This window comes from Equus asinus, chromosome 6 (assembly GCF_041296235.1).
Source record: "Equus asinus isolate D_3611 breed Donkey chromosome 6, EquAss-T2T_v2, whole genome shotgun sequence".
Taxonomy (NCBI): domain Eukaryota; kingdom Metazoa; phylum Chordata; class Mammalia; order Perissodactyla; family Equidae; genus Equus; species Equus asinus.
The window spans coordinates 71,506,323-71,533,013 of NC_091795.1; the positions used below are offsets into that span (position 1 = coordinate 71,506,323).

General features: G+C 38.1%; 1 protein-coding gene across 3 annotated transcripts in view; it reads left to right on the forward strand.

Annotated features, from left to right (window-relative positions):
* The first annotated feature begins 2,489 nt into the window (after positions 1-2,489).
* Positions 2,490-26,691, forward strand: part of PRKD3 (protein kinase D3) — an 83,052-nt gene continuing 58,850 nt past the window's right edge. Inside the window, exons 1-3 of one of the 3 annotated variants that reach the window (XM_044772239.2) lie at positions 2,520-2,663; positions 8,055-8,110; positions 9,742-10,683. In XM_044772239.2, coding sequence (XP_044628174.1) covers positions 10,396-10,683 — 288 coding nt within the window. In that variant the 5' untranslated portion in view covers positions 2,520-2,663; positions 8,055-8,110; positions 9,742-10,395. Of the gene's footprint in view, positions 2,664-8,054; positions 8,111-9,741; positions 10,684-10,967; positions 11,069-26,691 lie in introns of all 3 variants that reach the window. The other 2 variants (XM_070512248.1, XM_044772240.2) reach the window with 2 other exon arrangements.

A 26,691-nucleotide genomic window follows, 5' to 3' on the forward strand; every position in this document is an offset into this window, starting at 1 on the left:
ATAGGAGCCCAAGGGCAATTGATATGCACTCAATCCACAATAAAATGTGATAAGTGACATGAGAATTCTATCTATCAAATGCTATCAGAGCAGAGAACAATTGCTGACAGCCTGCAAATCAGAGAAGACATTCCAAGGATGTAACAGTTTGAGCTAGTCTAGACCGAGACCAACTAAAGTTTCTGGCAGTAATCCAGATGTGAGTATGGAGGGTCTGGACTAGGGTAGTGGCAGTGGAAACTGAGGAAGGACATTTTGAAGAATATATCAAGTTCATGTCTGCTGACTAAAAATAATACATCCTAAAGCACTTTTTCCCATAACTATTTTACTAACTCTATGTTGACACTCAAATGCTTTCTGAATTTTTCACTTGTGTTTCAAGGTCGTGGAGAAAGGCACAAAAACAAAATAATTTTCCAGTAATCACAGTCTATAAATTAAACCCAGCTGAAGTTTTAAAATAATGATTATTTCCTCTAATGGGGCCTTAGCAAATCATGGTTTACTGCATCTAGGATTCTGAATTAAGTAACTCTGCTATCTTAAGTCACTACAGTGTTGACTCTCTTTTCTTGTATTAGGTAACACACCTGAATGGTTATGTTGTGTGTCATTAAGTACAAGGAGGGGGGCAGTAAATGTGGGACAAGAAGATGTGCAACTACAGCCACAGAAAAGGAAGATTCTAAACTCCTAGTTTTTATAAAACACCATCAAAAAGAACAATCTTTTCCATCTTGGTCATTCTGATTACGTTTTCACTCAAGGATAAAAATCTCACATGGTAATACATTTACTTATTAGATTTAATCTTTATCCCTGTAATGCTCTTGGAATGAGAATGGAACGTCTTAAGGAAATAGTAGTTCATGTCAAGCAACTAATTACAGGTACAAAGATAGTCTTCCGCTTAAATGTACTGTTGAACTATTCATGTAAAGTAGAGGAGACGTTTTTATTTTTAAAAAGAAGCAGAACAGTGGAAATGAAATGAATATACATACATATTCTCATGCTCACACAAATCCTTAAACCTCTATATAATAGCAGCTTGATTCGTTTAGAAAAGTTACTTCTAGGAAGAGTAACTTCTGTCTCTTTAAGGACCACAAGAGAAAATGGAAGTCACTAGTGAGATGGGACTGGCTGTAAACTGCTCCAATGAGGTCCTGGGAATCACGCTGAGAGAGGATATTTGGGGCTGGACTAAAATGTCTGTTGGGAAGTGGAAGGAAGAAAAAGGCAAAGTTAGGTAAGAGTGTTCTTTATAAAGAACGCAAACTTGAGTGAATTTACTTTCAATTTTAAAGTAAAGGAATGGCAGAGTAAGACTATAAAATAAAATTAGATTGAATTAGATACTACTGCATGTGAGACATTTAGTAGCTTCCAATTCTCAAGAATGTTTCAGAAATGTCTTTTTTAAAAAATAGCTTCGGAGTAGATCAGGGTTATACACAATTTTACTTGCCCCCTCTTTAATATAAATTATTTTACAATTCCCCCTTCTTAACTTTAAATCCAAGGACATCCATTAAGATTGATGACTTGGTATAAAAAGTAGGGACCCACTTAACTCTCTTTTCTTTCTATTCACTCAAAAACTGCCCTCGACCTGTGTATGGGGCTGGATAGATTGTTGACTGTAGCCCATCCCCTTGTTTACATATATTTTACGTAAGTTCATTCGGAATGAAATTTTGACATAAGAGGTACTAGGTCGTTTCTGGGACAGTGGCTGCCAGCTGCTCAGGCTTTTCTTTCACATAAAACATCTATAATTTAATACATAGTGTATTTTCCCTCCAGATCCTCATCCCGACTCCCACCCCCTCACTCGGCATTGTCACCCTTGTTTCCGTGCGTGTGGAAGCATGAGCTCGGTGATTCTTGGCTGCATTTCACTTTGCTGATGGGGACACACTGGAGTTTAAAGACAGACAAGTAGGAAACACATTGAAAGTAACCACTTCAGTTTCCTCTGCTGTAGGTAAAGGGCTGTGGATGTGTCTACCTAGCTTCGGAATGCCCGGGGCTGCTGTGCCAGGCGGCCACCTGGAGGGCAGGCACGAGGGAGGGAAATACGGGGAGCAAGGAGAAGATATCTCAGAGAGGAAACTGCTCTCTGCTGTAGACTCCTTACAAGTCCCGCGTGCAACTACCACCTCTTGCCACCATCGCCTCCATCAGAGCGGACGACAAAAGAGAACAAGGCAGTTCAATAGCAATAACGGGGATCAAGTACAGAGTGTAACTGGAATAAACACACAGTCGCGCCCCCCTCCCCCGCCCTCACGGAGACGCCGGGGCCTCGGAGGCGGCAGAGCGAGCCCGAAGGCACCCGGAGCTCCTGTTGCCCCCGCGCGGTGTGAAGACAGCGAGTGACATCCCCGCGCCGCTACCACCGGCTCGGGCCCGCGCGGAGACTACAGCTCCCGGCAGCCCCCGCGCCGGCCGCGCCCCCGCCCCTCGCGCGCCCCCGCCCCGCACGCCCCGGCCCCCCGCCCTCAGGCCTCAGGACGGGACAGGGAGGAGGAGAGAGGAAGGGGCGCCAGCGGCGGGCGGGATTCTGCGAGGCGCGTGAAGCCTCGCTGGCGCCTCGTCCGCGATCCAGACGCTGGCGGGCGCGGAGTTTCTCACGACCGGCCGAGCCCGCCTCTGTAAGTAGTCGCCTCAGGGAGCGCGGAACCGACACCGAAAAAGTTAGCGCCGTCGCGGCCGCCGCTTTGTTCTCCCGGCCGTCGGATGAGGCGGCGGCGCCCCTCCCCCACCCGCACGCGGCGGCGGCGGGACTCGGACCCGCGCCGGGCTGGGCGGTGGCCGCAGGGGCTGGGCGGGAAGTTGGCGGAGCGCGCGGCGGGCGGAGCGGGCGGTGGGCGCCGTGGCGAGCGGGGGCGCCGGCGCGGCCGCCAGGTGGGGCCAAGTTCCGGCGTGGGCGCCGAGGCCAAGTTGGGATGGCGCTCCGCGGGCGACCCCCGCGCCCGGGCCCCGGGTCCCCCGAAAGAGCTCCCGACGCCAGAGCCGCGGCGCTCACTGCCGAATTTCGGATGAGCCTTTTTCTTTTCTCTTCATCCCTTTACGTTGTCCCCATCTTCAAGGGCTGGGTAAATGGCGCTTAGAGAACGTAAGCCCCCGCCCCAATTTCCTGACTGGGTTTAGTTTTGCAAGTTGCAGCCTCGCTCGGAGTTGTTCTCACCCCCACCCCCGGGAGCTCGCTCTTAAGATGAAACACTGAGGAGTGCGACTGTTTCTTTGAGCAATACAAATAACCACATACTACTCGGTTGCCTGTTGGATATTTTATTTGAAGTCATCGCGATCAGAAGCATGGGCCTTGCACTCTGCAGGTACGGATGTAAATCAAGCGACAGGCGTGTGTGAGACCTGCACCCTTTTCCATACACTGATTGATGGCTTGGAAGTAACTGTCTCTTCAACCACACCCATCCCCACAGGAAATAAGACTATCGGTGGCATCTTTGATTAGGAAGGATAAGTTACACCCTGAACTATTTGGTACGACACAGCCTTAAATGAGTTGTAGCTGCAGATGAAACAAGAACTTCTAAAATGCGTTAATTTGTACCCTAGAAAATGTTACCGTGTTACTGTTACACTGCTTCTACTTTGTACTTAGTGATGTAGTTCTTTCTCACATTTTTAGCGACTAGATCCAGCTTACGCAGTGAGGGCTGGGAATACTTACGGATTTGCTGCTGAAGACATCCCATCAAGGTCCCCGACCGAGATCTAGGCCAGTTTTACTTTTTCAAGGAACCCTTTCCTCCTCCCCTGCTAGGATCTGGATTGAGAGCAAGCCTGGAAGTTCAGCCAAAAAGAAGTTAGAAGTTTTGATAAAAGTGTTTAAAACGTGTTACCGAAGCCTTCATGTTAGGTTTTGCTTTAGTGGGTAATACAGGTCTGGTAGGCTTGATCACATGAGCTCGGGGTATTTGACAAGCCAGTTTCCATCCTAGGGGGTATAAATTGGTATATAACATTTAACTTTTTAGGATGACTCAGATTCAAGACCATTCACTGGTTCATATCTTGAAACTAATTTTTTAAGCGTTCCAGATAGCAATGAGTGTTTTAAATATACAAATTTCATAAGCTTTTAGTTTCATCAGATGACCTCTTTAAAATAGAAATTTCTCTCAGTGGATTGTTTGTCATTTAAACACTGCCACAGGCGAAAAAAGAGCTTAATCAAGTTTTTAGACATTATATTTTTTAAATTATATAAGAACTGAAAAAACTTCATAGAGGAGAAAAATGAATGGTTATTTAAATGTATTTTTCTTGGGGACATTTCTCATTTTTAAAAAGACATTCTGAAGTTGATGAAAATATTACCATATTGGAGTTAATTGCTCGTTTTTAAAAGAAATTGCTTTTACAGAACTTGATACATGTGGAAAATATTTGCTAGAACAAGTTTTAATTTGATTTAATAATAATCACACTTATGAGTCACAATCTTCTGTACTGATAGTACTTTGAGTTTCTCTGATTCCGTAATTCATATTGAACTTGTATGTCTGCCTCTTTGGAGCAGTTGTCTTGTTAGTGAAGAAACTTGAGATGATGTACTTAGGAGATGTTTTAATTTTTATTTCAGTGTAGAAAAAAGTTTTCCTCCTTGTGTGTGGTTAGTTTATAGTGGCAGTGTGTGAGAAATTGCTCACTGCCTGTTGGCCAGTCTGATTTCTCAGATACCACTGGTGCAAAGAGAGGTGATGAAGATACACCCAGCCCAACATAGATTCGTACAGCATTGCGAGACTGGCAGTCTGTAATCTTATTACCGGATAAACTTTTCAGTGCCTGAGCAAAGAGTAGACATGCTATGCTCCCCCTGTATTCTCTCTGACACTGGAAAGACTAAGATTCAAATAACCCTGGTCTAGAGGAGCAGAATTCTAGCAGCAACAATTTAGTTAAATGCTGAGCTCTTAAGAGGAAAGTATTATGTTAATCCAAGGTAATAGTTATATTTTTGAAAATATATAAACAGATGTAGGGATTGCTACAAACTGATTTTTAAAAACTAATGACAAAATTATTTGAATCTTTTATACAATATACAGTATAAAAGCAACATGAGTATTATTAAGCAAAGTCAAGTCTGCATCAAGACAAAACGCGGATATTGACTTCAGGACACTGGTCTGTATTGCATTGAAAAAGGCCACAAGCTTTTTTACATGCTAAAGGAAGGGAATACATGTACATGTCAACAGGAGAAAAAAAGACCCTTTATCAGCGTTGTTAGCACACAAAACTAAATTGAGCCAGGAAAACCCATTCCTGATAGGGAGTCATGGTAGATGTTGTGCTATTCTGAATAGGAAAAGCATTTTACTTCTTTACTGTAGCCTTTACTGAGTACAGAAAAGACACTGGCTACACTAAATAATGAGCTTCCTTTTGAAGTATTTAATAACTGAATTTGTTTTGTCTTCCTGGAATCCTCTACCCTTCTCTCTCTGCTTCCCTGACTCTAATTTACTCTTTAGGTCTTAGCTTACATACTGCTTCCTTAAAGGCTCCTTACCTGAGACCCCAGTTGAAATTAGATCCGCTTAGTGTACTCTTTCATATCACTTTTCATCATTTGTAATTACCTTGTTATTTATGTGGATATTTGTTTAATGTGTGGTACCCACATCACACCAGAGGCTCCAGAGAGAGCAGTAGCCATGTCTGTTTTGGTGGCTGCTGTATAACCCCAGTGTCTCTCATAATAGTCTGGCAAATAATAAGCACTCAGTAAATATTTGTTGAATGAAAATGCTGCTATTAGAGCTGCTTCTAATTAGAGGCTTTGCTAAGATATGAGATAATGTATGTGTAAGAGACAGCTGAGGGACAGGGAGAGAAAGGTAGAATTACTAGTGGTGTTACCCTGAAGTATCTCAGTTAAGTACCCTGACCTCCAGGCCCTTTATTTTACCTTGTCTGTATTAATTGGGCAAGTTAGGTTCAAGATTTCTTTAATATCCTATCTTTTGATTCCATTCAACAATGGTGATATTATATAAGCTCATTTGAATGGGATATGTGACAGATAACTCCCCCAAAGAATGTTTGAGATGTTCCAAATAAACATATTAGAAATGCTTGCCAACTCATAGCTGTTAGAAACAAACATCTAATTGATACACAGTTTAGAAATTAGTAAGTTGTACTACTGTCTCAGTTTTCTAATTGAAGCATAAAGACAAAATAAATTAGTTATTAGATTTTTTTGATATTTAGTCTTAATATTTTGCACCCTACATCTTGTTGCATGTTACAAAACAAATCAGGGTTCAGTAAAACAAAACAAGAAGAGGGAAAACAGATGGGATGAGTGGGCAGAAGCTAATATGATCACTCACTTAGTTTTTTCTGTTTGTATTCATGCTGAAACTTTAAAAAAAATTGTTTATAGTTTATTAATAGTTACCAGTGGTTCTGATAAATTAGTCAATTGTATTATTAGTTACTGTTATTTGGCTAATATTAACCGATCTAATAAAATGAAAATTTAGTCTGAAGACAGCCATCAAAAATAAATTGTTGAACACAATAGAATGTTGTATTTTGAATTATTTAACCTGCAAACAATATTTTCATAGATATTTTACTACTTTTTTAGTGACCATTGTTCAGCTTTTGAAACTACTCAAGTCAGATGTTAAGGAGCTCATTACCTCGTGAGAAAACCTATTCCATTGTTAGCTTGTTGGAGGTGGAATGAAACAGTGGAAAGAACGTGGGCTTTGGAATCAGGGAAACTTTTGTTTGAATCCCAAATCACTTAGCCATGTAGTCTAGGCAAGCAGCAACTTCTCTGAAACTCTGGTTCCTTTTTTGTGAAATAGAGTTAAATCTAGAGTTGTTGCAAGGATTTAATGAAGAATGATATCTAAACTGCAGTATTTACCCCAACACAGGAGCTTCAATGTTAATTCCTTCATCTAATTACTGTGAAAATTGCTAAAACTTACGAGCAGTTGCTGTAAGACAGGTACTGTGGTAGGTACTTTACCTGCTGTAGATCAGTCTGCACGATAGCCTGTGGTGTAAGGAAGTAGTGCTCTTATCTCTGCAGTGATACTGAATGAAACCAATTATTCTCTTAACACCTTTTCAAATATTTGGGGACCGTTATTGTATTTGGTTTTGTTAAGCCTATATTTGGCACATGACATCGTTTTCACTTTTATCTGGATGCATGCTCTTGTTATTTTTTTACATCAGTATAGCTCTTAAAAATGTGGAGTGTAGAAATGAATACAATAATAATGTGTCCTAGGGGTTTTGGTTTGCATTAATTCTTTTAGTCACCCATTATATTAACAGCTTTTATTAAACTGCCTGGTCGATAACTCCTCTTATGAACAGCTTCGAAGTCAGCGTTTCTCCATTTCTGTGTTGCACATTTAACTTTTTGAACCTAAATGCAAAGCTTTACACTCATCCTTGTTAGATCTCACTTTAATTTTAGCTTATTTCTCCCAGATTGTAAAATCTGAGGATTTTATAAACGTCTTGCATGTCTTTATTATATTAAAAATAATCAAAAACAATATAGAGCCAAGAACAGAGTTCTGAAGCACTCCCCTAAAGACTTCTCTCATCTGAGTCGACAGAAAGCAGCAAACCTACCCAGCTCACTAACATCCACCTCACACTCAAGCAGCCAATGTACACAAATAGCATAGAAAGCCACCTTGAATACTGTTTTGGCCAGAATCCACTATTTTTGTCTGGCTTTGCTGATTGTGTGAGCTTGGGTGAGTACTTTAATCTCTAAGCCTCTGTTTTCTCAGCCATAAAGTGTGCTCTTATGAGGAATAAATGAGATAATACATGTAAAGTGCTTAGAACAGTGTCTGGCAGATAGTTAGAGCTCAATAACTGTGAGCTGCTATTAGTAGTATTTCTTCCATCTAAGAAGTCTAACAATCATTCCTTTCCAAGATGTAAATACAGTTAATTTGGCATTATTCGTTCTGTTTGAATTCATGCTGACATCTCATGATTATTGTATTCTTTTCTAGGTTCAAAAGCCATTTGCTTTCATAATCTGTTCTCAGATTTGCCTAAGGATTAATAGGTTTGTATGTCTGTAGTTCCTGAAAACTGCTTCAGTTCAGCTCACAAGACTTGAAGCAACTCTGACCCATCTCTAGGCCATGATTATTTCTCTCTTTCTGAGCTCTTTATCCAACTGCGTATGAGTCAGCTTTGTGATTACACTTGCTAATTGTTGAGCAGTATGGAATGGGTTGCATCTGGACCCCAAGACTTGCACTCATAAAGTTGTTTTAGTCTCTCTTATTCATCAGGCTCGAGTTTCAGTTCTCAATGCTCTTCTGCAGCTTTAGTTTAAAACTGAGAAGATAAGCAAAACACAAGTTGAGCAATTCTGCCTTCTCTGTGTGCTCTCTCAACCTTAACAACATCCTCTCTAAGCAGTGATTCTCTCAGTTCCTTGTTCTCTCTGAGAAATAGTCTGTTATTGTGGAGACAACTCTTGGTAAGAAAGTATGAAACTTGAGTCCTAATTCCCTCTCTACCTCTTAATAGCCATCTGGTGCTGGACAAGTTGCTTTATCTGCTTGTGCTTCAGTTTTCTCATTTGCACAAATGTTAATATGAATTGCCAAAGAGGCATCATAAGATAAAGTGTGTGAAACATTTCTAAGTGCTATACAATATAAGGTGGGATAATAATCATTTATTTGAATGTAGTTATAAAAGCTTTTATCTTTAAATAATTTTTTCTAAGCCTTAATTTTTCCTCAGCTTTCTCATTCCTGATACTATACTGTAAGTTTTTGTTGTTTTGTTATGTTCATCCTAATTTACTCAGCCACATTACTCTCCAGAGAGTCATTCTGCACCCACTCTGGATGCTTCACTCTTTCTCATCTTTGGAATTGTTGATGAGTATATAGATGGAATTTAGAAGGAGCCATCTCCTGTGAGCCATTTCTCTTAGTTATGGGGGGGGGTCATACCTTTTTTTTTTTTAACTTTTTTGAACTGTCCTTTCGTTAAACTGTGATACATATGCAACTGTGCCCACTGTTCTCTTTTTTACTTTTAGAAATTCTTTATGATGAGATCATTATCTCCTATGTTCATAAGTATGTCTTTTACACTTCTTTGTTAGCCACATAACTGGGTATAGCATATCCCTCCTGCTTCCTTAGCTTTTTGAAAGAAATCTGTCAACAGAGTAAGTCAGAAATCATATTTTGGCAGAGTTAGACTTTTAATATAAAAAAGAATACTTTTAACTTGTCTGTCTTAGGACAGTATTTTACATCTTTTATATGGCTGAGTGGTACATATTTTATTTCTTTCACTCTGTCAGTTTTATTTTCCTTTTTTGTCCCTTCTATTTTTGCCATAACTTAGTTGTGTATTTGTGGAATAAAAGTGTTTGATCTTCAATTTTCAGGTATTAGTAAGGAGTGCTGGGGGGTTTTTTTTGAGCAGGAAGCTCCCCCTGAAATTATACCTATAGTAAAAAAAATGGGTCTTAGTAAATGGGTATAGTAAAAAAAATTTTGGTCTAACAACTAGACCAAAAGAAATGGCTGCCCATTAGGATTTACTGGTGAATTGTAGACACAGAAGCAAAAATTTTCATTTAAAAAAGTTGTAGGGATTCTTGCATTTTTAAAATAATGTCAAATGAGTATAAAATAGTAAAAGTTTTTAAAAAATTTCTTCCAGGCTGACTACATTTCAAAAAGCATCAACTTTTCTCGATGGACCCATTCATCAAATGAAATATGCCTGTTCTATTTTCAAAGCTTTGTACTTCATCATGGAAAAATTTATCCCCCCCCAAAATGAAAATGAGGACATTTGAGAACGTGATTTAAGGTGTAGATGTTTGAGAAAGTGTCCCGTCAAATCAGTGAACCAAAGGATAAATACTGAATAGATTAATCCTAAACATTTACCAGGAGGATTTCATCTTGTCAGAAAACTTCTATTCAGTATGTATTTTCTGAAATTAAAAGAGACAAGAATAGACTTAGAAGAAAATAGATGAAGTTGTTTAGTAAATAAGCAATGTCATCTCCTTTCCGATGAGGCTAATCAGTGACGTTAAATTCTTTCCAAATCCCTAGTTGTGGACCTAAAAGACAAGACTCTTTTTTTGGTGGGACTGATGATAAGGGAAGTAGGACCTTTTGTGTATTCAGCTCACAGTTGTGGAACTTCACATCGTTGGCATGAGTGGCTTAAAAGAGGAAATAAAGAAGCTTTCAACTAAATCCAAAAGTACAGTCATTTTTTTACTGCTGTCATTTTAGAAAAGCCTCTTCATAACCATTGAAATAGAATTGACGACTATTTTCAAAGATTAAAGAAAGGCAGATGTCTGCAAACAGTTCCCCTCCATCAGCCCAGAAGTCTGTATTACCTGTAACTCTTCCTGCTGTGCTTCCAACTCCTTCTCCGTGTTCAAGTCCTAAGACAGGACTCTCTGCCCGACTTTCTAATGGAAGCTTCAGTGCACCGTCACTCACCAACTCCAGAGGCTCAGTGCATACAATTTCATTTCTGCTGCAAATTGGTCTTACACGGGAGAGTGTTACCATTGAAGCCCAGGAACTATCTTTATCTACTGTCAAGGATCTTGTGTGTTCCATTGTCTACCAGAAGGTACTGTGCATGCTGTTTATGTCAATAGTTTTTCTGATTAATATTTTTGCTATAAATTGTACATGCAGCAGTGAGTTAACACATAGGGATCAATTGTTTATATCCTAATTCTGAGCATTTTTGGAAGAGACCTACTAGACTATAAGCCTAAAGTCTGAAATTTCAGAGTCTAACAACTGGAGCCTATATCCCAACTTAAAATACTACTTATTCGATTTGTCTTATTAAGAGCAGGAAGATCAGTATAAAGTTAAGGTGACTTAAGAAATCTCATTTGTTTGCAGGGAAAACAGGAGTTAGAGGGCACAAAGCCTCAAGGTGGATTACCAAAAGAATGGGACACAAGCAGTGGCTGAGTCCCAGGTCCACACCTTGTTCTTCCTAGGTACTTTGTGTTCTGCCCTGTTTTTTGTACTCTCTTCCTTCCCTTTATATCCTGATTTCACCTAAACTGCCATTTAATGTGAGAGGAGCACACTCTGTCTCTTAAAAAATAGGTAAATGAGTTTTGAATATATGACACAATATATGAAGATTTGAAAATTAAGGATGGTTTTATTTTGTTTCCTGTCTACCCAACCCTTGCTCTGTACCATACCATTTTTTAAGGACCCTTAGCTAAATGTGTTTAATAATCTTGATTTGATGGATGAGCTAGTATGTTCTCTATTTTATTTTATTGTAAAACTATATATATGGGTAGTGTGAATTGGTTAATTTTATGTTTCAAATTTGTTTCAAACAGTATACTTTGTGTTTTAAAAATCATATCAGTGAAATTAATGTATTTAGATTCAGGCTCCTTATTTTTTTAATTTCAATTCCTTATACTTTATATGGTTGTCATTATCTTCTGATGTAGAAGTCATTAACAGTCAAAAAAATGTTACGTGGTTTGTGAAAATGACCTATGCTTCCTGTGTTTTAACAGTGACTTTTCTATTTAAATGTAGCCTAAATTAAATTTCCTTTTGTAGATCTGTAGATCCAGCTACTCTCTTTAAGTATCTTTGCTTTTAATTTCCGTTTCCTTAAATGTTATAGAGGTTTTTCACAAATATTTTTGCAAGTAGGTTATATTTTCTAATTTAAAGGTAAGAGTTTAACTTAAATACAATTTGTAACTTTAATGTTTCCTTTTTATTTGCGCCTGTGGAAACTCATAACCAGTGTTTTGGTGGAATCTGTATTATTGTTTTTAATCTTTAGAAATTTCATTTAGTTCTTTTTATACAGAGGCATACTGATTTTCTACAGGATTATTTTAGAATTAATGTTACTTCATCATTAATGTAGATGTGAGAAGTGGGTTAGATGGGTTAAATTCTTGGCAACCAGATTAAAAATCATAATCCATGAAAAATTAGACTGATGCCAAGGAAATAAACAGGATAGCTCAAAAGAAGATAGTCCAGGGTAAACTCTACGGAAATATAACATAGAACTATTGATTATGGATATAGTCAGCATAAAATGAATATCATAGTGAATTGAATTTGATCCAATATTATAGTGATATGGGGATGTATTTGGCAAAAATATATAGCATATATATGACATAAGCACATTACACATTCCTTTTGATGTGTTCTAGAATGCTTTTTGTTTGTTGTTTTTTTGAGGAAGATTAGCCCTGAGCTAACATCTGCTGCCAAGCCTCCTCTTTTTGCTGAGGAAGACTGGCCCTCAGCTAACATCTGTGCCCATCTTCCTCTCCTTTCTATGTGGGATGCCTACCACAGCATGGCTTGCCAAGCAGTGCCATGTCCGCACCTGGGATCCGAACCAGCAAACCCCAGGCACTAAAGCGGAACATGCGAGCTTAACCCCTGCACCACCGGGCCGGCCCCTGGAATGTGTAGTGAAGAAGAGTGTTGAGCTTGGGACTATGTCAGCTCTATTATTTATTTACTGTATAACTTGGGGCAAGTGATTTCACTTCCCTGGATCACAGTTTCCAGATCTGTCAAATGATTGAGTTGGGATGATTTCTAGTGTGTAACTCCAGCTGTGAACTTCTGAATCCTTTAATCAAAATTTGGGTCTTCATTGCTACAGACAGATAAAGGAGAAGGGAGTTTCAAGGGGTGACCTGCTCCAAGTCCTAACTAGAAAGGAGTCTTAAGGGAACCAGCTCAGATCCTGGGGTTTTGTAGAGAGGTTTCATGGATCCCTAACTCATCTTGAAGATGGAAAAACCGTGTCAGAAGTGCTGTTCTTTTTGCCTTCTCTCTTGTCTTGGACACTTGCTCACCAGCCATCCACTTTCATTACCTGTATGTGTACAGCTGCAGGTTAACTCCCAGGACTCTCTTTTCTTGTTTCTATTTTTAGTCTATTTTATTTTACATAAAATGCATTTATCTAAACCTTCTAAAGATAGGGCACTGGTTAAATTTTAGGTAATAGAAAGATTAACCAGATGTCATCCCTTCCTTCAAAAGCTTATGGTCTATGAGGGAAAGGTTCACTAGTATAAACATGAAAAAGTAGAAAGTGGAGTTAAAAACTGCTTTTCTCAGGTTGATAAAGGATGTGGAAGGCTTCATACAGAAAGTAAGATTTAATCTGATACTTAAAGAATGAGCACGATTTCAGTAATTTGGGAGGTGAAGAATACATTCCAGGCAGAAGAATCAGGATGAGCAAAGATATGGAAGGGGGAAAGGGGAAGATTATAATGGGTAACATATATTGAGTGCCTGCTGTATGTCAGGAGCTTTGTACACGCTTTCTGCCTAATCCTCATGACAATTTGTGGTACGTCTCAAACTTTAATGTACATGCCAGTCATTTTATAATTCCACTGAAATGTGGATTTTGAATCAGTAGGTCTGGGGTCTATTATGTTTTCAGGTGATACTGATGCTCCTCCAAGGACCACACTGAGTTGAAAGTGTGTAGGTGATATAATCCCTGTCAAATAAATAAAGGAGGAAATGGAATTTCAGAGACATTTAAATTACTTGCTAAGTCAGAATTCAAACAGGTTTGTTTTACTCAAAAACCGGTGCACTCTCACTGTGCCGCCCTGTCTTCCTCATGCCAATGATAGTTTCATGCTTGCTTCTTCTAAGAGTGGAGATTTAACTAAGGCCTTTGCTCAGCAAAGCAACATGATCAGGTCTGTGTTTTGGAAAACTTAAACATGGCAACTAAGTGTGAGATAAAGTAGGGAGATCAGGTAGGAAGCCACTGTAATGAAGATCTGAACTGAGGCAGTTGGAAAGTGATGATGTATTTGAGGGGTTTGAGGAAAGTACAGTTGGCAAAACTTGATATCCTTTTGAGTATAGGGGAAGAGCAAAGGGTGAAAGACCCGCAGCCTGGTTGGGTGATAATGCTGGTAACCAAGATAGAAAATCCAGAAAGAAAAGTAAGGGTTTCTTGGGGGAGATAATGGGACTGATTTTTTAATCAAACTTTATCTAATAAGATAGTATTCCTGTGTTCTGGAAATTTTTAAGAGGGTCAAAGAAGTGTTCTTTCACTTAAAGATTTGGCACAAGGATATACATTGGGGTCCTATTGTTCTGCTGTGACCCTTGAAATGGAATTGTTGCTCCTCAAGAGGAACCTAACTCTTTGTATAGAGAAACTAACAAGACTAAAAGTGATGGAAAAAATCTCTTAGTTTGGAGGACCTGAGGAGAGACCCCTAAAAGTTAATGAAATAAGCCAGAGGGCAACTCTACTTTTAAATTAGAAGAGGAGTGCTAACTGAACTGTAATTTTATTTTAACAATACTTTGGATTTTTAGAATATATATTTTTAATCTACTAGGCATAATGTCAAATGTAGATTTCGTCTGTTTTACATTTTTGCTTTCCAGTATTGCTATAATCACCATTATGTACATTGCATTGCCAGAGCTTATTTATATTATAGCTGAAAGTTTGTACTTTTTGACCACCTACACTCGTTTCCTCCACCTCTGGTAATCACCAGTCTGTTCCATTTCTGTGAGTTCAGTTTTTTTTAGATTCCACATGTAAGTGAGATCATACAATGTTTGTCTTTCTCTGTCTGACTTATTTCATTGAGCATAATGCCCTCAAGGCCCATCCATGTTGTCGCAAATGTCAGGATTTCCTTCTTCTGGATGAATGATATTCCATGGTATATATGTACACACCACATTTTCTTAGCCATCTATCTATTGATGGACACTTAAATTGTTTCCATGTCTTGGCTATCGTAAGTAATGCTGCAGTGAATGTGGTGAGATAATGGTTTCGTTTCCTTCAGATATATACGCAGAAGTAGAATTGCTAGATAATATGGTAATTCTATTTTTAATTTTTTGAGGGACCTCCATACTGTTTTCCATACTGCCTGTACCAATTTACATTCCTCCCAACAGTGCACATGGGTTCCCTTTTCTCCATATTCTTGCCAACATTTGTTTTCTCTTGTCTTTTTGATTATAGCCCTCTGACAGGTGTGAAGTGATATCTCATTGTGGTTTCAATTTGCATTTCCCTGATGATTAGTGATTTTGAGCACCTTTTCATGTACTTGTTGGCCATTTGTATATTGCCTTTAGAAAAATGTCTATTCAGTTCCTCTGCACATTTTTTAATCTGGTTGTTTGGGGGTTTTTTGTTATTGAGTTGTATGAGGTCTTTATACGTTTTGGATATTAGCCGTTTATCAGATAAATCATTTGCAAATATTTTCTACCATTCTGTAGGTTTGACTTTTCATTTTGTTGGTGGTTTCTTTTGCTATATAGAAGCTTTTTAGTTTGATGTAGTTCTGCTTGTTGCTTTTTGCTTTTGTTGTCTTTGCTTTTGGTGTCAAATCCAAAAAATCGTCACCAAGACCGATGTCAAGGAGCGTATCTCCTGTGTTTTCTTCTAGGAGTTTTATGGTTTTGAGTCTTACATCCCAGTCTAATCCATTTTGAGTTGATTTTTGTGTGTGGTGTAAAGTAGGGGTCTGGTTTCATTCTTTTGCATGTGGCTGTCCAGTTTTCCCAACACCATTTATTGAAGAAACTATCCTTTCCCCATGGTATATTCTCTCACACTCTCTCTCTCTCTCTCTTTTTTTTTGGTGAGGAAGATTGGCCCTGAGCTAACATCTGTTGCCAGTCTTCCTGTTTTTTGGCTTGAGGAAGATTGTTGCTGACCTAACACCTGTGCTGGCCTTCCTCTACTCTGTATGTGGGATGCTGCCACAGCATGGCTTAATGAGTGCTGTGCAGGTCTGCGCCTGGGATCCAAACTGGTGAACCCTGGGCCGCCGAAGTGGACTGGGTGAACTTAACCACTATGCCACTGGGCTGGCCCCTCCCCATGGTATATTCTTGGCTCCTTTGTTATAAATCAATTGACTGTATGTGCATGGGTTTGTTTCTGGGCTCTCTGTTCTGTTCCATTGGTCTGTATGTTCATTTTTATGCCAAAACCATACTGTTTTGTTTACTGTCAAACATTATCAATATTAGTATCAATATCAAATGAAATATTGCTAGTTTTGTAATATAGTTTGAAATCAGGAAGTGTGATGCCTCCAGCTTTGTTCTTCTTTCTCAAGATTTCTTTGACTCTTCAGGATCTTTTGTGGTTCCATACAAAGTTAAGGATTGTTTTTTCTATTTCTGTGAAAACTCCCATTGGAATTTTTATAAGGATTGCATTGAATCTGCAGATCGTTTTGAGTAATATGGACATTTTAACAATATTAATTCTTCTAATCAGTGAACACAAGATATCTTTCCATTTATTTGGGTCGTCTTCACTTTCTTTCATCAGTGTCTTATAATTTTCAGTGTACAGACCTTTCACCTCCTTGGTTAAATTTATTCCTAAGTATTTTATTACAGTGATGCTATTGTAAATGGGATTGTTTTTTTAATTTCTCTTTCCGATATCTTGTTGTTAGTGTATAGAAATGCAACTGACTTTTGTGTGTTAATTTTGCATCCTGAAACTTTACTGTATTTGTTGATTAGTTATAACAGTTTTTTGGTAGCGTCTTTAGGGTTTTCTACCGTATGTCATCTGCAGGTAGAAGACAGTTTTAATTCTTCCTTTCTGAATTGGGTGTTTTTAATTTCTTCTTCTTGTTTTAATTGCTCTGGCTAGGACTTGAAGCACTATGTTGAATATAACTAGAGAGTGGGTATCCTTGTCTTGTTCCTGATCTTTGCAGAAAAACTTTCAGCTTTTCACTGTGGAGTATGATGTTAGCTGTGGGCTTGTCATACATGGCCATTACTATGTTGAGGTATGTATGCTACCTCTATTTTTTTTTCTTTTTGAGGAAGGTTAGCCCTGAGCTAACATCTGCTGCCAATCCTCCTCTTTTTGCAGAGGAAGAGTGGCCCTGAGCTAACATCCATGCCCATCTTCCCCTACTTTATATGTGGGACACCTACCACAGCATGGCTTGCCAAGCAGTGTGATGTCTGCATCTGGGATCCGAACTGGCAAACCCTGGGCCGCTGAAGCAGAACGTGTGAGCTTAACCACTGCATCACCAGGCCGACCCCCATATGCTCCCTCTATACCCACTTTCTTGAGAGTTTTTATCATGAATGGATGTTGAATTTTGTCAAATGGTTTTTCTGCATCTATTGAGATCATATGATTTTTATTCATTTTGTTAATGTGGTGTGTCATATTGATTTGTGGAACTTGAACCATCCTTGTATCTCTGGAATAAATCCCACTTGATCATGGTGTATGATCTTTCCAGTGTATTGGTGAATTCAGTTTGCTAATATTTTGTTGAGGATTTTTGCATCTATGTTTATCAGGGATATTGGCCTGTAATTTTCTTTTCTTGTATGTACTTGTCTGGTTTTGATATCAGGGTAGTGCTGGCCTTGTAAAATGAGTTCGTAAGTGTTTCCTCCTCTTCTATTTTTTGGAAAATTTTGAGACAGATTGGTATTAATTCTTTCATAAGCACTTGGTAGAATTTGCCAGTGAAGCTATTTGGTCCTGGACTTTTTGTTTGTTGGGAGGTTTTTGATTACTGATTCATTCTCCTTACTAGTAATTTGTCTGTTCGGATTTTCTGTTTCTTCATATTTCAGTTTTGATAGGTTGTATGTTTCTAGGAATTTATCCATTTCTTCTCAGTGTCAGTTTTGACATATAGTCATTTATTAGTAGTCTCATAAGACTACTAATCGTTAGTATTTCTGTGTTATCAGTTGTAATGTCTCTTTCATTTGTGATTTTATTTGAGTCTTCTCTCTTTTTCTCTTGATAAGTCTAGCTAAAAGTTTGTCTATTTTATCTTTTTAAAAAACCCAGCTCTTAGTTTTATTGATCTTTTCTATTGTCTTTTTAGTCTCTTATTTCAATTTTTTCTGCTGTAATCTTCATTGTTTCCTTCCTTCTACTAACTTTGGGCTTAGTTTGTTCTTTTTCTAGTTCCTTGAGGTGTAAAGTTAGGTTGTTTATGTGAGATCTTTCTTGTTTCTTAATGTAGGCATTTATTGCTATGGATTTACCTGTTAGAACTGCTTTTTCAGCATCTCATAAGTTTTAGTATTTTATATTTCCATTTTATTTGTCTCAGGATATTTTTTGATTTCTCTTTTGACTAGTTAGTTGTTCAGTAGCGTGTTGTTTAATCTCCACATATTTGTGAATTTTCCAGTGTTTTTTTTTGTACTTGATTTCTAGTTTCATACCATTGTGGTCAGACAAGATGTGTGACATGATTTCAATCTTCTTAAATTTATTGTCCTGTCTTGTGGCCTAACATATGGTCTGTCCTGGAGAATGTTCCGTGTGCACTTGAGAAGAATGTGTTCTTCTGCTTTTGGATGGAATGTTCTGTAAATGTCTGTTAAGTCTCTGGTCTAATGTGTAGTTTAAGCCCAATGTTTCTGTATTGATTTTCTGTTTGGATGATCTAGCCATTGTTGAAAAGGGCTTTGGAAGTCCCCTGCTATTATTGTATTGCTATCTATTTTTCCCTTCAAGTTTGTTAATATTTGCTTTATATATTTAGGTGCCCCATGTTGGATGCATACGTATTTACAAATGTTATACTCTCTTGTTGACTCCTTTATCATTATATAATGACTTTTGTCTCTTATTCCAGTCATTGGCTTAAAGTCTATTTTATTTAAGCTAGCTTATAAATTTTTCATTATTCTATTACTATTTTAATTCTCTTAACAGTGTCATTTGGAGAGCCAAAGTTTCTAATTTTGGTGAAGTACAATTAATTTTTTCCTTTATGGATAGTGCTTTGTTTCATATCTAAAAAAGTATTTGCCTAAATGAAGAATAACACAGAATTTGTCCCACGTTTTCTTGTGTAAGTTTCATAGTTTTAGCTCTTACCTCTATGTCTGTGATCCATGTGTTAGTTTCGTAGAGCTGCCATAACAAAGTACCACAGCTGCGTGGCTTAAACACCGGAAATTTACTTTTTGACAGTTCTTAAAGCTAAAAGTCTGTAATCGAGGTATCAGCAAGGTTGCTTTCTTCTGAGGGCTGTGACCAAGAATCTGTTCCATGCTTCTCTTCCAGCTTCTGGTGGCCTCAGGCGTTCCTTGGCTTGTAGATGGTAATCTCCCTGTGTCTTCACAATGTCTGCCTCTGTGTACAAATTTCCCCTTTTTATAAAGACACAGTCATATTGGGTTAGGGATACCTTAATGACCTCATCCTAACTTGATCATCTATGAAGACCCTACTTCCAAAGATCACATTCACAGATACTGGGAGTTAGGACTTTGACATTTTTGGGGGTAATGCAATTCAACTCATAACAATCCATTTTAAAGATTTTATTTTTCCTTTTTCTCCCCAAAGCCCCCCAGTACATAGTTGTATATTTTTAGTTGTGGGTCCTTCTAGTTGTGGCATGTGGTGTGCTGCCTCAGCATGGCTTGATGAGCGGTGCTATGTCCGCACCCAGGATCCGAACCAGCGAAACCCTGGGCCGCCAAAGTGGAACACGCGAACTTAACCACTTGGCCACTGGGCTGGCACCAACAATTCATTTTAAAATAATATTTGTATATGATGTGGGGTAAGGGTCAATGTTCATTTCGTTACATGTGGACATCAAATTTTTCTCTCATTGAATTAGTTTAGTACTTTTGTTTTAAATCACTTAACCACATATATTTTGGTCTGTTTCTAAACACTGTTCTGCTTTATTGATTTATATGTGTATCCTTAAACTAGTTCCACATTATCTTGAATTCTTTGGTTTTATAAAGACATGAAGTCAGCTGCATAAGTACTCCAGCTTTGTTCTTTTTTTCAAAATTGTTTTGACCAGTCTGCATCCTTTGCATTTCCATGTTAATATTAAAATGAGATTGCCAATTTCTACAAAAAAGCCTACTGAAATTTAATGAGCTATTCAGGTCATGAATTTCTTTGTGAGTGAACTTTGGTAATTTGTGTCTTTAAAGGAGGATTTTCATTTCATCCAAGTTGGCAAATCCGTTGACAAAAGTTGAGCATTATCTTCTATAATTTTCCTTTAAAATCTGTAATATGGTATGGCTTTCATCCCTGACACTGACAATTTCTCCCTCTCTGCCCCTCTTGATCTTTCTGGCTACAGGTTTATCGATTTTATTTTCAATAAACCAGCTCTTGGTTTTATTGATTTTCTGTACTGTTACTGTTTTCTATTTGGTTTGTTTTTTTAATTTCCTTTTCCTACCTCCTTTGGGTTTAACTCGCTTTATTTTGTCAGTTCCTTAAGGTGGAAGCTTAGGTCATTGATTTGTGTCTTTTCTGGTATATGTCTAGTGCCGTAACTTTCCTTCCAAGCACTACTTTCGTTGCATATGACAAATTTTGATGTGTTTTCACTTTCATTCTTTTCAAATTATTTCCTAAATTCTCTTGTGATTTCTTCCTTGATTCATGGATTGTTTAATTACGAAGCATTGGAAGTTTTTCAGCTATTTTCTGTTATTGATTTCTACTTTTAATTCAATTTTAGCCCAAGAATATACTTCATGTAATTTTAATCTGTATAACTTTCTGAGATTTGTTTTAGAGTACAGATCTTCCTCACTTTACAATGGGATTATGTCCTGATAAAACCGTCATAAGTTGAAAATATCCTAAATCAAAAATGCATTTAATACACGTAACCTACCAGGCATCATAGCTTACCCTAGTCTACCGTTAACATGCTCGGAACATTTACATTAGCCTATAGTTGGGCAAAATCATCTAACACAAAGCCTATTTTATAATAAAGTGTTGAATATGTCATGTAATTTATTGAATACTGTACTTGAAAGTGAAAAACAGAATGGTTCTGTATGGGTACAGAATGGTTGTAAGCGTATTGTTTACCTTCATGATTGTGTGGCTGACGGGGAGCTGCGGCTTGCTGCCACTGCCCAGCATTACAAGAAAGTATCATACTACGTATTGCTAGCCTGAGAAAAGATCACAATTCAAAGTACAGTTTCTACTACCGAACGCATTTTGCTTTTGCACCATCATGAAGTTAAAAAATCGTAGGTTGAACCATCATAAGTCAGGGACTGTGTAGGATTCTGTCCTATACTACATTCTGAATGTTACATATGCAATTATAGAAATGTGTATTTTGCTCTTGTTGAGTGACCTATAAATGTCAGATCAAGTTGGTTGATAGTGTTCAAATTTTCTATATCTTTATGGATTTCCTTTTACTTGTATAATTGAGAAAAGAGTATTGAAATCTCTCAACTATTACTTTAGATTTGTCTGTTTCTCCTTTGAGTTTTAATCAATTTTTGCATCACGTTTTTTGAAACTTTATTATCTCCAAGCACATTTAGGATTTTTACAGCCTTTAATATATTGGCCGCTTTTTTAATACAGGCATATCTCATTTTGTTGCGTTTTGCTTTATTGTGCTTCGTAGATATTGGATTTTTTACACAATTCTCCACCAGCAAAAATGGTGTCTTGCTGAAGGCTCAGATGGTGGTTAGCATTTTTGAGCAATAAAGTATTTTTTAATTAAAGTATCTACATTGTTTTTTTAAAACATAATGCTGTTGCACACTTAATGGACTACAGTAAAGTGTAAACATAACTTTTATATGTACTGGGAAACCACAAAATTTGACTCGCTTTATTGCTATATTAGCTTTATTGAGGTAGTTTGGAACCAAACCTGCAATATCTTGGAGGTATGCTGAATAACTTTCTTCTTTATGATTGGTAATGTACCTTGTTCTGAAGTCAGCTTTGTTTGATATTAATATAACCATTCCTGCTTTTTTGTTTTTTTAACTAGTGTCTGCATTGTGGTATCTTTTTACATGTTTTTACTTATAATCTCTCTATGTCTGCATATGTAAAGTGGGATTCATGTAGACTGCATATAGTTGGGTCATGCTCTTTAAATATAATCTGTCAACTTCTGTTTTTTAAGTGTTTAGACCATTTATGTTTAATACAGTTTTAATATAGATGTATTTAAATATGTTGTTTCACTGTTTGTCTCTTCTGGTCTTGGGTCATTTTCTCCGTTTTCTGCCTTCTTTTGGATTGAATATGTTATAGAATTCCATTTTATCTCCACTCTCAGTTTATTATGCTCTTTAAAAATTTCTTTAGCAATTGCTTTAGTGCAGGGGTCAGCAAACTACATCTGTAGGCCAAATGTGACCCACCACCTCTTTTTGTAAATAGAGCTTTATTGGAACACAACGTGCTGATTCATTTATATCTTGCCTATGATTGCTTTCATGCTACCACAGCAGAGTTAGATAGCTGTGACAGAGACCATATATATATGGCCAACGAAGCCTGCAATATTACTGCCTGGCCTTTTAGAGAAAATATTTGCCACCTCTTGCTTTAGTTTATATAATATGTATCTTTAACTTGTAGACTATCTTCAAACAGTATTATCCTACTCTATGTATAATGTAAAGTATACCTCAGAATAGTATATTTCTATTTTCTTCCTATTGTCATTTATGCTGCTGTTGTCTTACGTTTTCTTTCTACATACAGTCGATTCTCATTATTTGTGATAGTTATGTTCTGTAAAGTCATCTTGATCCCTGAATGAGTGAATACTGAACCATTATTCCTAGGGGATATAGAGGCTTGGGTTCCTGTGAGCCTTTGGTCATAACGTTTTTGTCAACCAATAAATACATAACCTTCTTTTATATGTGTTTCTGTTTCAAGACACCTTATTTAATATATATTATTGATTCATTAAGATTAATTTTGTAGCCAATAGCACTATCACTCATGACTAAATGAGGCTTACGTAAATATTTTCTCCATAAGGCACATTGTAGCCTTCTTGCACTTAGGAACACTAGACAGCACTATGCTTGGTATCCATTTTAAACAGAGAAATCACCATTAAAAAGTCTCAAAATGCAGAATATAAGGCACTAAATAGCCTGTGAAAAGGACATCCATTTTACTGTATGAGAATTGAAACAGGAAGGCAGGGGGCTGGCCCCACGGCTGAGTGGTTAAGTTTATGTGCTCTGCTTCGGTGGCCCAGGGGTTCACTGGTTTGGATCCTGGGCACAGACATGGCACTGCTCATCAGGCCATGCTGAGGCAGCGTCCCACATAGCACAACCAGAAGAACCTACAACTAGAATATACAACTATGTACTGGGGGGCTTTGGGGAGAAGAAGAGGGAAAAAAAAAGATTGGAAACAGATGTTAGCTCAGGTGTCCATCTTTTGTTTTTTTTTGAGGAAGATTAGCCCTAAGCTAACATCTGCAACCAGTCCTCCTGTTTTTGCTGAGGAAGACTGGCCCTGAGCCAACATCCGTGTCCATCTTCCTCTATTTTATGTGGGACGCTTGCCACAGCATGGCTTGACAAGTGGTGCATAGGTCCGCACACAGGATCCAAACCAGCAAATCCCAGGCCACCGAAGCAGAATGTGCACCCTTAACTGCTGCACCACCAGGCTGGCCCCCAGATGTCAATCTTTAAAAAAAAAAGAAGGCAGAGCATCACCTTGTTCAACTTCAGCTGGGAACATGCACAGATTTTTCACCTTTTTTTGCATATCTGTGAATGACTGCAAAAGCACAGAAAGTATTGATCTGAGGGTTATGGATAAATTTTAGCAAGTAGAGAATCTGCAAATGAGGATCAACTGTTACAGATCTCAAAACGCATTATTTTTCTTCTTGCTTTTCTTTTTTCTTATTTTTCTCCCCAAATTCCCCCAGTACATAGTTGTATGTTTTTTTAGTTGTGGGTCCTTCTAGTTCTGGCATGTGGGAAGCCACCTCAGCATGGCCTAACAAGCTGTGCCATGGCCGCACCCTTGATCTGATCCAGCGAAACCCTGGGCTGCCAAAGCAGAACGTGCGAACTTAACCACTCAGCCTTGGGGCTGGCCCCTCTTCTTGCTTTCAACAGTAAATTATATTTTAAAGAAATTAAAAACGAGGAAATGATCTTTATGTTTATCTACATATTTAACATTTTCATTACTCTTCGTTACTTTGTGTAAGATCCAAACTGTATGCAGCATGTCCTTTTCTCTGACTTCATTTATGACTTTTCTCTTCTTGGTTTTCAGCAATACGAATATGATATGCCTTGTTGTGGGTTTTTTTCTGTTTATGTTCCTGGGGTTTGTTGAGCTTGGTCTTGAGATTATAGTTTCCTCAACTTTGGAGACTTTGTATTCATCGAAGCTTCTTTTAGTCTTTTCCTGTGTGCTGTTTTTACCACCCTTACAAAATTCTCCTGAATGTGTTCTTGTTTGCTTTCCTCTTCATCTTCCTTCTATCTAATCTAGACTCTGACTTGAAATACTATGAGAAAGCTGTATTTCAGTTGCCTCCAGGTTGTGCTGTGGCCACATCTGAGCCTAATGCATTATTTTATTATTTATTTATTTATTTTGAGGAAGATTAGCCCTGAGCTAACTCCTGCCAATCCTCCTCTTTTGCTGAGGAAGACTGGCCCTAAGCTAACATTCGTGCCTATCTTCCTCTACTTTATATGTGGGATGCCTACCACAGCATGGCTTGTCAAGCGGTGCCATGTCTGCACCCAGGATCCGAACCGGAGAACCCCAGGCTGCCGAACCAGAATGTGTGCACTTAACCACTGTGCCACTGGCCTGGCCTGGCCCCCTAATGCATTATTTTTAAACCTTTTTCGGGGGCCGGCCCGGTGGCTGAGTGGTTAAGTGTGCACACTCCACTTCGGCTGCCTGGGATTTTGCTGGTTCACATCCGAGGCAGGGACATGACACCACTCATCAGGCCACACTGAGGTGGTGTCCCACATGGCACAACCAGAGGAATTCACAACTAAAATATACAACTATATACCAGCAGCCTGTGGGGAAAAGAATGAAAAAAGAAGAAGAAGATGGGCAACAGGTTGTTAGCTCAGGTGCCAATCTTTAAGAAAAAACAGAAACAAGAACAAACAAACAAAAATAAAACCTTTTTACATCCTAGTCTACTGTTGAAAGTAGGTTGAAGGGGTGTGAACCAAGCTTCTTGTCAGATTTTTTCCCATGATTTAGTAATTTTTTATAAGGTAGTAAATTAGGTTACAAGCAAATGAAGAAGCTAATACACACACTTTGACAAATGCAGACTTTACTTCAATGTTTGTGTCTGTTTTTTCACCTAGAAAATCTCACACAATCTACTTTTAAACAGCCCACAAGAACATTTTCTGATTATCAGTGAGCATTTCCTGATGACCTGCTTTTTTTTATTAGCAAAATTTTCAAAGTTGTTTTGTCATATTTTAACAAAAATGGCCACATTTTCAAAACTCTGTTGCCACAAGGCCACATGCTGTAAAGGATCAAGATTCTTAAATGTTTATAAACTCCATCTATATGGTTGTAAGGTAACATGACTTAGTTTGTGACAGTGGTTTCCACCTCTGCACCTAGAATAACCTGGGAGCCTTAGCAGACCCTTTCCCAGGTCGATTAAAGCAGGCTCTTGGGGAGTGGAAATTCTGTTGAAGAGCTCTATCTGTCATTCCAGTGAGGAGACAGAGTTGAGAACCTGTAGTTTAATGGAAATCGACAATCTTAAGGACCAGATAAGTAATAATCTGAAGATATTTTATTTCCAGATATTTAAATTGTATCTTTTGTTGTATGAGCTTGCCATCATTTTCTACATACTGAAAATATATTTTTTAAAAATCTTGTAATTCAGAAATTCAGTGAAGTCTATATCTGATTATAGGTTAATAGCATAGTTGAACATTTTAGGTAGAAAAACAAGTGCTAATGATTTCATTTCTTCTGCTTGGCAGTTTGCAGAGAGCTAAATAGTGTGATACAATTACCCCTTACCTAGGTGCCATTATCTATTATGGCTTCATGCAATTAAACAAATCTTTTGGTGCACTTACTCTGTTCAGTCACAGTGCTAGATACTGTGGAGTCTACCAAGGTGAAAGACAAATTCCCTGCCTCTGACGATTTATGCTCTAGAAAAAGAAGATGAGTGAATGTCAAATTACTGTCGTATTAGGTACATCTTGATAAGTTCTGAAATAAAGGTACAAAATGGTAAATGACTCAAAGGAGGAACTACCATCTTGTTGGGGAGTTATGAAAGCCTGTTTTAAATCCTACTGTTTACGTTACCAACTGCAGTCCTTCACCTTGGGAAATAAACGTCAGCTGCTAGCACAATGCCCTGCTACTACATTGATAGGTTATAGCATGGATAAACTAAGGTGCCTTTGACATCCTCAGTAACAAGAAGAGAGCAGAAACCTGTCTATGCACATAGAGAGTCTTTCTGTGTTTTTTCATGGTCAAACGAGGAAAGTTTTATGAATCTGCTTCCTAGTAGTGCTCTAAATTTTGTGAGCTAGACCTAGTTATTCAAGAAATTCGTGGTGATTTCTGTTCTCCTCAATAGTATGTGTGTGTATATTAAATGATAGGTTTATAAAATGCTTGTTAGCCCAGCACCTAACACACAGTAATCACAGAATAAATGTAAGCTTATCAATAATATTACTTATTACTGATCTTAGTGGTTTCTAAACTAAAAACCAAACACCAAAA